The 13317-nt window shown below is 42.4% G+C and overlaps 1 protein-coding gene across 3 annotated transcripts in view; it reads left to right on the top strand.

Moving 5' to 3' along the window:
• Positions 1-163: 163 nt before the first annotated feature.
• COPS4 (COP9 signalosome subunit 4) overlaps positions 164-13317 on the top strand; it is a 42088-nt gene continuing 28934 nt past the window's right edge. The window contains exon 1 of one of the 3 annotated variants that reach the window (XM_075544101.1): positions 164-350. In XM_075544101.1, coding sequence (XP_075400216.1) covers positions 277-350 — 74 coding nt within the window. In that variant the 5' untranslated portion in view covers positions 164-276. Of the gene's footprint in view, positions 351-671; positions 818-13317 lie in introns of those variants that run through there. The other 2 variants (XM_075544098.1, XM_075544099.1) reach the window with 2 other exon arrangements.

Raw genomic sequence — 13317 nt, 5'->3', positions numbered from 1 at the left:
TTGGAGTTCACCAGCCAATCCGAAGTCAGAGAAGACGCACCTGAGTCTGCGGACGACGACGGGGCGGGCCCTAACGTGAGGCGTGGCGTTTTCGGGGCCCTCCACTCTGGGGGCGGAGCCGGAGCGGGCTCCGCCCCACTTCATTTCCGGCGCTCTGGCCCACACACGCGGTTCTCGGTGGCATCTCGGGTTCCCTCTGGCTGCACTCTGGAGGACCGCACTCGTTTCCTTTTTGGCGGCGGGAGGCCCCGCAGCCGCGGCTGAGCTGGAAGAAAGATGGCGGCGGCGGTGCGGCAGGATTTGGCCCAGCTCATGAATTCGAGCGGCTCTCATAAAGATCTGGCGGGCAAGTGAGTGCTTCCTGGGGGCACGGGAGCCGAGAGGTGGGGCGGGCGACTCAGGATCTGCCCTGCTGGGCTGACGGCGGCTCTCGGGCGGGAGGCTGGGAGCGGGCCTGAAGGCGAAGGGGGCGGGCCTGAGGTCGCTCGGGAGGCAAATGCTGGGTGCCGCGCAGAGCTGCCGGAACCTTGTGCCGGAGCCCTCGTGGCCGCGGCCCTGAGAGGACCTAACTTGTTCAGCCCTTGGATGCATCCGTACATCGAGGTCCCAGAAACCCCGTTTGCTGAAGCACTGCTTCTAAGGCCTCTCAGCGTCACCTCTTCGCCGGCCGGCCCCGCACTCCGAATTCTGGCTTCTCTTTGAGGACTTCCCCCGACCTCCTTTTATCTTTTTACTGAAGGGAAATTAGTATTGTGGGACTCTGCGGAGGAGTTTCCAGGATGGAGAAGACTTCTCTGGGTTGACTGGGATTGAGGAGGTATGGCCGCTGTCATGTCCAGAACCACCCGGAACATCTGTGGATTCTTGGGTTTGGGGTACTCTCCCCGCCACCAGTTCTGAAGAAGAGCGGGTATATTTTTGTCACACAGGCGGGGTGGCCTCATAACGTGGGACATATTGTCCAATGTAGTGTGATCTTGCAGGAATCGGGGTGCTTAGGAATTTGGTTGGCATTCCTGCGGAAGACTGGTCCACTCTAAGTTAAAATTGAAAACTGGTGACTTGTGTGTGCCCCTCACTCACTGCCCTGCAGTCAGCTGGGCATATGGTCATATGATGTAGAGAACATTTTTTTCTTGTAGATTTTACAACACTGTTCTTCTCTGTTACACCCACATTCTGTACAAAGTACGACTCTCACGTGGACTCTAGTGTTTACATCTAACAGCTGGGAACACTTAGATCTATATTCATGGTATGCTGCTGCCCTTTAAATCGGTTGTACTTCTGTTCTCTGGTGGTAAACATCTACTTTTCAAAAAATACAAAAACCAAAACACCTCACTACTATCTATTCTGACTCATAGTGACTCTACAGGCCCGAACAGAACTGTCCCTGTGGCTTTCCGAATCTGTAACTTTTTAAAAAAATCTGTAACTCTTTGAGGGAGTCGAAAGCCTCCTCTTAAACGCCTGTGAAGCATGTCGTAGTTTCAAACCCCTGACCTTGTGGTCCACCGGGTAGCTCACTATGCCACCAGGGTTCCTACATCTATGTTTGTCTTGGGAAATTTAGGTGGGTATCTTGGATTTAACTACTTTGTGCCCTAGTTTCCCTATCAGGTTGATGGAGATAATTATAGGACTTTCTCATAGGGTGGGAGAAAGATGAAGTTTTCGACTACTGTAAAGATTTCAAGTCTGGGAAACCCACAGGGCAGTTTTGCACTGTCGTATAAGGTCATTATGAGTCAGAATTGACTTGCTTGCTGAGTTTGGTTGTCAGAGAATAAAAATGAGTGTGGGTGTGTACAGGTACCACTTGTAACAGTATTTGAGAGAAAGTTCTCCTCTGGACTCACTTAGACAGATGAAGTCAGCTGGCAGCTCAGGTGGGGTGAGAATGCCTAAAATGGCCTCATATATCTGGGTAGGCTGGGTGCATGTCTGTTGGTCTGGCTCCTTGTTCTTTCATTCAGTGGTTTACACAAGACTTTCTTACGTGGCCAAGGGAGCATACCAAGAGGGTGAGTAGAATCTGAAAGATCTTTTAACAATATCCTTGGGACTAATATAACAGCAGTTCTCCAATAGTGGTCACAATAAGTCACAAGATCAGCCTAGATTGAAGAGGGGGGAAATGGAGTCTTCCTCTTATGGGAAGGGCATTGAGGGAGTGTTCGCTAGCAACTCCTATAGAGTTGCTTTCTGAGAAGGCTGGGTACATTTTCTTCAGGTACATCATCTTCTGTTTACTTTCCAGTAGGAATGAAATGCCTTTCTATCTGGGTGGGAATATATCAGGATATTTATCATCATAATAGAACAGTTTTGCAAGCTACATGCTGTATGAGAAAAACACCTGGAAATTAAGCAGTTGTTTTAGGGGTTCTGCAAATAATTAGAGAGCAAAGGAGGTCATATTTGTGAATGATGTATTTTCTATATTGATTTTGTAAAAACATTGATACTCTGTGCATCCCAAAATTAATAGGATCTCTATAAAAGAATAGTTATTCAATAAATATTGAATGAAGCAATGAATTAACTAGAAAGAGGGAACACATATTTGAGCCTAGTTATGTTAACTATCAGGCTAAATTCTAATACAGCAGACTATATTCTATTTAGAAATACATTTATATAATTGGGAATTAATACAACTTGCTAAAGTTATGCAAAAGTCGATTTATACAAATTGCGTAAACTTTTTATAAAGACAAGTGTATCATATTTAGTTCAAGGAAAACTTATTTTTAATAATATTTTATTGGGGGCTTGTATAGCTCTTATCACAATCCATATATACATCCAATGTGTCAAGCACATTTATACATTTTTTGCCATCATTCTTCTCAAAACTTTTTTTCTACTTGAGCCCTTGGTATCATCTCCTTATTTTTTTACTCTCCCTCCCCCACCCTCTATCCCTCATGAACCCTTGATAATTCATAAATTATGTCTCCTTTCACCCACTTTTCTGTAGATCATTGTGATCAGTTCCCATTTTCTCCTCCCACCTTCTTCCCCTCCTGATATCACTACTCTCATTATTGGTCCAGAGTTTATCTGACCTGGATTCCCTGTGTATCCAGCTCTTCTCTGTACCCATGTACATGCTCTGGTTTAGCCAGATTTGTAAGGTTGAATTGGGGAAGGGGGCGGAGGGGGGGGAGGAGGAGGAAGTATTAAAGAACTAGAGGAAAGTTGTATGTTTCATCGGTGCTATGGTGCACCCTGACTGGCTTGTCTCTTTCTTATGACCCTTCTGTAAGGGATATCCTGTTGTTTACAGATGGGCTTTGGGTCTCTATTCTGCACTCACCCTCATTCACATTGATATGATTTTTTTTTCTGGATCTTTGATGCCTGATATCTGATCCCATCGACACTTCATGATCGCACAGGCTGGTGTACTTCTTCCATGTAGACTTCGTTGCTTCTCAGCTAGATGGCTGCTTGTTGATCTTCAAGTCTTTAAGACCCCAGATACTATATCTTTTGATAGCTGGACACCATCAGCTTTCTTCACCACATTTAGCTTATGCACCCATTTGTCTTCAGTGATTGTGTAGGGAAGGTGAGTATCATGGAATGACAAGTTAATAGAACAAAATGTTCTTGCATTGAGAAAGTATTTGAGTAGAGGCCCAGTGTCTGTCTGCTACCTTAATACTTAGCATATAAATATATGTACATAGATCTATTTCCCTATCATTATATAAAAATGTATTTACATACATACATGCCTGTATTTAGACCTCTGTAAATGCCAATTTGCCTCCTAGTTCTTAACTCTATTTCTCAAGGAAAAGTTATAACAGATTTATAAAACATGCTGTTTCTCCCCTCCCCCCATGTGTAGGTTTATCATCTTTTCTGAAGGCTTAATTCATGACTTAATGGGTTTTAGCACTTTTGACTTCACATACACACCACCATTTTTTCTCTCTAACTTTGTGCTTTAAAACTTTGAAAACATACAACACAGTGGAGGGAATTTTAAAGTAAATACTTGAATATTAACACCTAGACTTTTTCTTTTACTTTTTATTGTGGTTTGGATGAAAGTTTCAGAACAATTCTCCGTTCAACATGGCTTACACACGTTTTGTTTCGTGCCACTGGTTACAGTTGTCTCAGTGAACAGCGCTCTTCTCATTTCCTCCTTGGGTTCTCTTTTCCAGTCAGACTTATTTCTTGCCTCTTCCTGTGTTCTGTGCTATTTTTTGGTGTCCTATGGTTAATTGTACTATATTATTATTCACTTTGTAGGCCTACTTATTGTCCAGCTGAAAGTTGACCTCTGGGGATAAGTTCAGTTTCAGGCTTAAAAAAGGGTTTAGGAAGGCCATAGTCTCAGGGACCAGTCTCTAGTCTTTTATATTTCAAATGTTGTTGCATTCTCTTTTTCTCCATTCGGTTTCTGGCTTTCTTCTACAATCTTGGTCTGTAGTGGTAGCGTGGGTCCATCAAGCTCCTCTGCTCTCAGGTTGGTAGAGGTGGTTTGTGTGGCCCATTAGGCTTTCAGACTAATTATTTCCTCAAATCTTTGATTTTCTTCATTCTCGTTTGCTCCGACAGAAATCATGATTTCAGTTTCCTGACGCACACAACAATACCCGCGTCCAGGGCTCCCTATCTTCCCTGGCCGCTAGCCATCTTATCTTTGTATTTTTTATTGCTAACTGCATTAGTGATCTGTCATGGAAGCTGTAGATGGTGTGTCAGACTGTGTCCAACTAAAGGTATTGTTTCCTAGGAGGTGGAGGTGAGACATACCTCTACTCTCCAACCATTGTACCACTTTTGACACCAGTTGTCCATCCCACTGCTGTCCCACCTCCTACTTCTCTTCTGGGTTTAATAAATTTTAATAGCCATGCTGAATTCAGAGACCATATTCATAATTATGGGATTTATTAAGAAAGTAACCAGTTACAGTTCAGGATTGGGAATCAATTTGGTGGTATCAGGAACCACTCAGAATACAGTTCTTTGCCTGGGATAGCTTTCTCAGTATATTAATACTTCCATCAGAACAATGGATTCTTGTTCATATGCTTGCTACCTCTTGAAATGGTGGACTGTCAGCTGGTTCTTTTTGGTACAACGACTGTATTCTTTCCATCTTCTCTTGATGCTTCCTGTGTTATTCAATATTTTGCCTATAGCGACTATAGAATTGCAATTGAGGCTTGAGTTTTTCTTGAGTTCTTTCAGTTTCAGATGCACCGAGTGTGTTCTTGCCTTTGGGTTTTCTAATTCCAGGTCCTTACACATTCCATCATGATACTCGGTTTTGTCTTCTCGAGTTGCCTTTTGAAATTTTCTATCAGCTCCTTGACTTCATCTTTTCTTCTGTTTCTATAGATCCTTTATGATTTAGAGTGAGTTTCAGAATCTCTTCTGACATCCACTTTTGATCTTTTCTTTCTTTCCAGACCTTTTAAATGGCTTTTTGCTTTCTTCATGAATGTTGCTCTTGCTGCGCTCCCACAGCTCATCAGGTCTTCTGTCATTAGTGTCCCATGTGTCAAATCTGTTCTCAAAATTCAGGTGGGATATACTCAAGGTTGTATTTTGGCTCCTGTGGACTTGTTTTAATTTTCTTCAGCTTTATCCTGAAATTACATATGAGCAATTGATGGTCTGTTCCACAATCAGTCCCTAGTCTGGTTTTAGCTGCTGATATTGAGCTCTATCGTGTCTTCTCACAGATTAATCACTGTGAATTTTGTGTATTCTCTCTGGGGAAGTCCATGTGTATAGTCACCATTTGTGTTGTTGAAGAAACATGTTTGCTATGAAGAAGTGGTTGGTTTTATACAATTCTATCATGCGATCTCCAGCTTCATTTTTATCACTAAGTTCATATTTTCCAACTACTATTCTTTCCTCTTTGTTTCCAGCTTTTGCATTCCTATCACCAATAACCATCAATGAATCTTGCTGGCCAGTTTGATCAATTTCTGACTAAAGTCACTGGTAGAATTTTTCAGTTTCTTCATCACAAGCTTTTGTGGTTGGTGCATAAAGTTGAATGATAGTTTTGTTGATTGGATTTTCTGGAAGGTGGATAAGCGTGATCCGATCACAAGCCGCATTGCATTTCATGTAGCAGGATCCTTTTTGACAACGAATGCCATGCCATTCCTTTTGATTGTGTTATTACCAGCATAGTAAATCATGTGATTTTCTGATTCAAAATGGCCAATACCAGGCCATTTCAACTCACTAATGAGTTCCATTTCATTTTTGACCACTTCCAATTTTCCTAAAAGCATACTAAGTATATTCTAAGTTCTAGTCATTAGAAGATTTTTACAGCTGTTTCCCTTTATCTTGAGTCATGCTCCATCAGCAAATGAAGATCCTGAAGGCTCCATTCCCACAGGCTTTACCAGACTCATGTCACCATGGTCAACTTCCTTCAAGAAATCTCTTCTTCATTCGCATTTCGTGTGCCCTCAGGTTGACGGGCCAATCTGTTAGCAGTATCTCAGCAATGTTCTATTTCCTTTGTCTAGGTTTTCAGTATTTGAAAATACTTTGAAGCCGTGCATAAAGTTTTCAGCAGCTTCTTCCTCCTAAGTGGGGAGCTGAGTGCTTCTTTGTTTCCTGTTCTTAGTCTGGAAGCTCTGCTGAAACCTGTTCACCTTGGTGACCCTGCTGGCATTTTGAAATACCAGTGACGTAACTTCTATCATCACAGCAACACACAAAACACAACAGGACAACAAACTGACAGGCAAGTGGTAGAATACCCACTGAAATGTTTCGGAAAGCTGAAGAAGGACTGGAAGCAATTGCTCGTGTATGCCAGGAATTAGGAAGACAAGAACCTGGTCAACAGACTGAAAGAGATCCATATTTGTGCCCGTTCCAAAGAAAGGTGACTCAACAGAATGTTCAAACTATGGAACATTATCATTAATGCACGGAAATAAAATTTTGCTTAGGATCATTCAACAATGGCTGCAGCAGTATACTGACAGGGAACTGCCAGAAGTTTAGGCTGGGTTTAGGAGAGAATGTGGAATAGGGATATCATTGTTGATGTCAGATGGAGCTTGGTTCATAGCAGAGAATACCAGAAAGATGTTTACTTGTGTTTCATTGACTGCAAACGTGCTTAATAAACTGTGGCTGATCTTGAGAAGAATGAGAATTTTGGAACACTTCATTGTGCTCATGAGGAATGTATACATGAATCAAGAGCCAGTTGTGCAAACAGAACAAGGCAATACTGCATGGTTTAAAATCAGGGCTTTATCCTCTCACAATACTTGTTCAGTCTGTATGCTGAGCCAGTCATCAGAGAAGCTGGATTATATGAAGAAGAGCATGGCATCAGGATTGGAGAAAGGGTGATTAACAACCCGAGATGTGCACATAACACAACCTTGCTTGCTGACAGTGAGGAGGAATGGAAGCATTTGCTGCTGCAGATCAGGGATTGTAGCCTTCAGTATGGATCACAACTCAATGTAACAAAGACCCAAATCCTCACCACTGGACCAATCGGCAACAATGGTAAATGGAGAAAAGGTACAAGTTGTCAAGGATTTTGTCTTATTGGAGCCACAATTAGTGCTTTTGGAACAACAGTCGAGATCAAAAGACAAATTGCATTTGGCCATTCTGCTGCACAAGAGCAAGGATGTTGCTTTGAGGACTGAGGTGCACCTGACCCACAGCATCAAATAAATGTGAAAGTTGAACATTGAATAAATAAGTCCAAAGAAGAATAGATACATTTGAATTTTGGTCCTGGAGAAGAATATTGGCAGTCCCATGGACAAACTGATCTGGTTGGAAGAAGTAAGGCCGGAGTGCTCCTTCAAGGCAAGGATGGCAAGACTTCATCTTACATACTTTGGACATATTGTCAGGAGAGACCAGTTCCTGGACATTATGTTTAGTAAAGTGAAGGGGAGGTGAAAAAGAAGAAGGATTGGCATAGTGGCTGTATCGGGTTCAGGTATGGGAACAATTGTGAGGATGGTGCAGGAGGTAGCTATGGGTTGGAGCTGCCTCTATGGCACCTAACAACACAACACAACAATAGCTTTTAGCAAATAATTTCTGATCCTACTTATTTTGAAATGTGTAAACAGATTTTCTGCGGAGCATAGGCTGATCATCAAGTGAACCCTGTAAAACCCATCTCTGTAATCAGTTTATTTTTCCTACCACTTCACTCTGCCAGTTTGCTAAAGACAAGTTAAAAAAACAAAACAAAACAAAAAACTGACTGCCGTCGAGCCAATTCTGGTTCACAGCTACCAACTCTATAGGACAGAGTAGAACTGCCCCCTGTTGGTTTCTAAGACCTAAGTCTTAGAAAAACTGCTAATTTTTCAGTTAGCAACTGTGATAGGTAGGTCTATTGTGCCAACCTGGCCAATAGGAACATGTAGGATTAATAACGTCACAGTTTGATTGGAGGGCAAAGAGATAAATGACTCGGCAAGCCCTGCCTATATTGCTCTTGCTGTCCTCTGCCTCAACTTGTGAGCTACAACACCTGTGGGACTGCTAACTTGTGGATCATGTTGCTAGAACTTGAGGTTCCTTTGAGACCTGCTTCGCCATGTTGCTGGTGTATATATCGCTTGAGCTTGGGACTGTCTGATCCTGTTGCCTTGCTGACTGTTGGCGACCCACCCTGCTGTTGGCTGCCTGTGACTGGACATCCTACTAAAGACTCAGCTATCTGTTTCCTTGACCTTGGCCCCAGCGGCCCTCCTGAGTTGAAGGACTTCCAGTACATTACTATTCCAAAGAAGTGAGTTAAACTGAGCCCTCTGTATTGCTGTGTGGACTAATTCGCTGTTACATTTCTTGGTACTGTGTGTGTGTGTATATATATATATTCATAAGTGTCCTGGTTTTGTTTCTCTAGAGACCTCTGTCTAACACAGCAGCCCAGTGTATAAACCACTATGTTACCAAGGTTCCTGGAAGGACAATTAGTCAAGATTAATTTTCAGCCTTTTCTGCAAACTTTTCACCTGAAGAGGGATTAAAATCAAACTAAAGCAAACCCACTGCTATAAAGTCGAATCTGACTCCCAGCAAGTACGGTTTCTGAGACTAAATCTCTTTTTTTACCCCCAAAGCCAAAGAAAACCCAAATGTTATTTACTTAATATACTCACCAAAAGGGTGCTAATGGATACTTAATTTAACAAACAAAAACCAAAAATGACAGATTAAGATGCAGCGTTCTACACAGAAACCAAGGGGAGGAAGGGCAGGCATCTACAGAAGAGAAGACAGCACAGGACAGGTTGGGTCAGGGCTCTTGGCTGGAGACCTGCTCTGAGTACATTTCCAGCAGGTGTTTTAAAGGTGTGGGGTTTTCCAGAGTTCGACAGCATGTGTGTTCTATGGGCTGACTGTGTTGTTGGGCTCTCCCAGCAGGCTCTGGATGGAGAGGAGAATAGCCCTGACATCATTCTCCGGGCCACTTGTCCTGAGGATGTCCAGGCCGATGTTACCCCAAGTGTCCACGATGGGGTGATAGCAGCGGGTGAGGAACTTGACTGTGGACGCATTGTAAGGGTTGCCACTGGGGAACTCCAGGGAGAGCTTATACCCTGGGTCTTCGTAGACGGTGCCAGCTGCTCCATGGATGGGCCCCACCTACTTGAAAAGGTTGTCAGATGGTGGGAAGGCAGAGATTCTTTGTCGCCAGGCATCACGAGGATCTTTAGCTCCTGTCGTTGCCTCTTGCTCACGGAACCCCTGGGCGGCATCCCTGCTGGGCTCGCTTTCTTTTTTGGGTAGCTGTGATGCTGCCTGCAGCTGGATTGTGGTTCTGGGAGGCCCATTTGCTGGGTGGCAGCTACAGTGCATGAGTTCACCCACCTGTGTTTGAATGGTAACTCTGAGACCGACTCTTTACTGGAGCAGAGGGCCTCATCTTCCTCTTGCAGAGTAGCTAGAGGGTCTGTATTATAAACTTTAGAATTAGCAGCAGTGTGTTCGTCTGGGTTGACTAGAGAAACAAACTCATAGCCATTCATATAGATAAGAGAGCTTTATATTAAAGAGTAATTGTATATTAAGAAAACATCCAGCCCAATGCAGATCATGTGCATAAGTCTGATAGCCCATATGCCCGATACCAGTCTATAAATTCCTCTTCAGAGGAACACACGCACAACACATGCAATGGCATATCACAGGCCAGTGGGTTGAAAATCTTGTAGATCCAGTGGCAGTGGAAGTATCTCAGTGCTGGCGTGGGTCCCCAGGTGGCTCCCCCAGCTCCAGGGCTCGGGCTCCATCAGCTTGACTCCGTGTGGCTTGTCAATGGGAATGTGTAACAGAGAGTATATGTGGCCTCCGTGAGCTATTTATTTCCTTTTATGCCTCCCAGAGGAGGTCATCAAACCGTGACCTGATTGACTCAATCCCTTTACAAGTTGGCAGGAGATTATGTAACTGCCAGAAGCAGAACAAAAGCCAAAATCCTTTATGTAGCAATCTTCATAAAGGACATGTTAGCCACTTTGGAAGGAGGCATGGGTTTTCTTTGTAAAAAAAAGTTTCAATAAATTGCAGCCAGTGAGGAGTGAGAGTGGTTGCGGTGCTAGTATTTAGAAACAAGTGTATTTCCAATGGAAAGAAGGTGGTTGTTAGGTGCCATCAAGTCAGTCAGTTCAGACTCACAACACCGTATGTACAACAGCAGGAAACACTGGGGGTGCCTGGAAATTGGCCTCTGGATATAGCTTTGTTTTTTTCTTCACTCTGCCATAAACTTCTGGAAGTAACTGCATATTGTTGTTAGGTGCCGTTTAGTTGGTTCTAACGCAAAAGGGTCCAGTGTACAACAGGATGAAACACTGCCAGATCCTGTGCCATTTTCACAGCCATTTGTTTAAGCCCAGTGTTGCATAAGCAAATGAAGGTCTTGAAAGCTTTACTCCATCCCTGAGATTAAAATTGCCTCTCTGTTTGGGAGGCAGCTCTTCCCTGGTTGAATTCTGAGTGCTTTTCAACCCAAGGGGCTCATCTTCTGGCACTCTGGCATCTTTTGATAGACAATGCTCCACTGCTAGTCATCCAAATTTCTGGGGCCTATATTTAGAGAAGTGGATATCCAGGATTTGCTTCCTAGACTGTCATAGTCTGGATGTTCTGCTGAAACTTGTACACCATGAGTGACACTGCTGGTATTTGAAACACAAGTGGCAGAGCTTCCATGTCACATGTCACCACAAGCTACCAGACAACTGGTGGCTCTCTACATAGTGAAGCTATGTAGTCTCTATTCTCCAACCACTTTCCTTTGCCACTGGAATGTACATACCTAAGGAGAACCGCTGCGTGAAAAAAAGATACATAATATTTGGTGTATATTGCTATATTGCATGCTTGTCTCATCCCAATTTAATATCATTATTTAAAAATAGAAGCATTGCCTTTCTGAAGGCAATACATAAATCTTATTCTTAAATGATCCTTTTTAAAACCTAGTTATTCCTTTTCTGTTCTGTGCTAGAACACATGTAGAGTTCCCTGAGATAAAAGAACTTCATTAAAACAATAAACATTAAAGTATTAAAATTGAAAAAAGTTTTCTCTAGTTACTAATAGGGAGGCACATACATTGTGCTATTTGCAAACCGGTAAGGGATTTAGCTAGCTTTCAGAAGTACACATTACAAAGTAGATATTTGCTTTGATGAAGCATAAGGACATGAAATACTAAAATGGTAGATTATTTGAATAAGGAGCCAACCGAGAACTGACGGATTTGAATTATGGCGCTGGCAAAGACTATTGAAAGTAGCATGGACTCCCCAAAGAACAGAAAGGTCCTTAGAGGCAATGGTAGTGAGACTGCCTCACATATTTTGAACATGTTGTCAGGAGAGACCATTCCGTGGAGGAGGGTATAATCCTTGGTAAAGTGGAGGGGCAGCAAAAAAAGAGGAAGGCTTTCAAGGAGCTGGATTGACACAGTGACTACTGCAAGAATGTGTTGAAACATGAGAACAATTGAGAGGATGGCACAGGAGCAGGCGTATCTTGTTCTGTTGTACATAGGGTCATTATGAATTGGAACTGACTTGATGGCTTTTAACAACAAGAATTAGTATCAAATCTATGGGGTGGATAAGCTTGGGTCATGATGGAAAGGTGTGGATATAGGAAATTAAGTCTTTGTGGTAGTTTAAAAAAGTACGCTATCAGTGTTTTCTTGACAGAGCTTCATGTAGTTCTTAAGTCAATGAATTGGACTCATCAGAACCGAGAAGTTTTTGACGATCTTCAAATGTTGCCTTTCATTCAATTTATCCTCTAGAACTCCAGTGTTAGACCATCTCATTGTATTCTTGTTGCTATCTCTTTCCAGTTCAGTGCTTTATTCTGTGTACATTATTTTGAATCTGTCTTCTAGATTACAAATTATTTTTGGTGGAAATATACAGAACGGTGATACTCAATTTTTTTCATGTATAGTTCATTGACATTGGTTATATACGTCACATTGTTTCATCATTCTTATACCTGCCAGTATTATTTCAATATCCTTAACTTAAAATTCTCTGCTCCTTAAGTTGTCATCTGTATTTTAGAGGAGCCCTAATAGTGCAGTGGTTAAGACATTTGTCTGTTAACGCAAAGCATAAGTTCAAATCCACAGAAGAATGTGGTAGTCTGTTTCCATACAGAATTATGGCCTTGGAAATCCTATGGGCCATTCTACTCTGTCCAGCAGGGTTGCTCTGACTCGTAATTGACTTGACAACAGTAGGTTTCAATTTACCCACTTAAGCTTCTACAGGTATTTATTTAAAAGTGCACAATGCTCAAGGTGAACGTAATTAAATGAGCCAAATTTTTTAGTTTAAAGATGGCTTCATGTGCTAATTTAAGTTCAAGGCTTAAAATTTATTTCAAGTTAATAGATCCAGCATTTCCTCCAGTCTGTGTATCTAGTAAGTCTGGTATCCATAAAAATTTGAAGTCCTATCCCACATATTTTCCCTTTTTTTGATCAAGATCCAATTTGAATCCTTAATCAAAATGTTCAGTAATGGTAGCCTGGCAATATCCCTTTCTTCTGGTCTCATGAAAAAGGAGTTAGTAGTTTATTAGACCTGTAGTCCTTTTCCTTCAGAAATTCCAGGGTCTCCTACGCCCCTTGTTGCTCTGGGTTAATAAGAGCAACTGCCATATGTTGGGTGGCTGCTCACAGACTGTGAATCCCCTTTCCCCTGGCTAAATAGTTCAATCTGCTGTATCTAATCTGCTGTTTAAAAAACACTGATTTTTAAGAATGTAGTAATTTTT

This window comes from Tenrec ecaudatus, chromosome 3 (assembly GCF_050624435.1).
Source record: "Tenrec ecaudatus isolate mTenEca1 chromosome 3, mTenEca1.hap1, whole genome shotgun sequence".
Lineage (NCBI taxonomy): Eukaryota > Metazoa > Chordata > Mammalia > Afrosoricida > Tenrecidae > Tenrec > Tenrec ecaudatus.
Note: the sequence above shows the minus strand (reverse complement) of the source record. Positions and strands in the feature narration are given on the sequence as shown.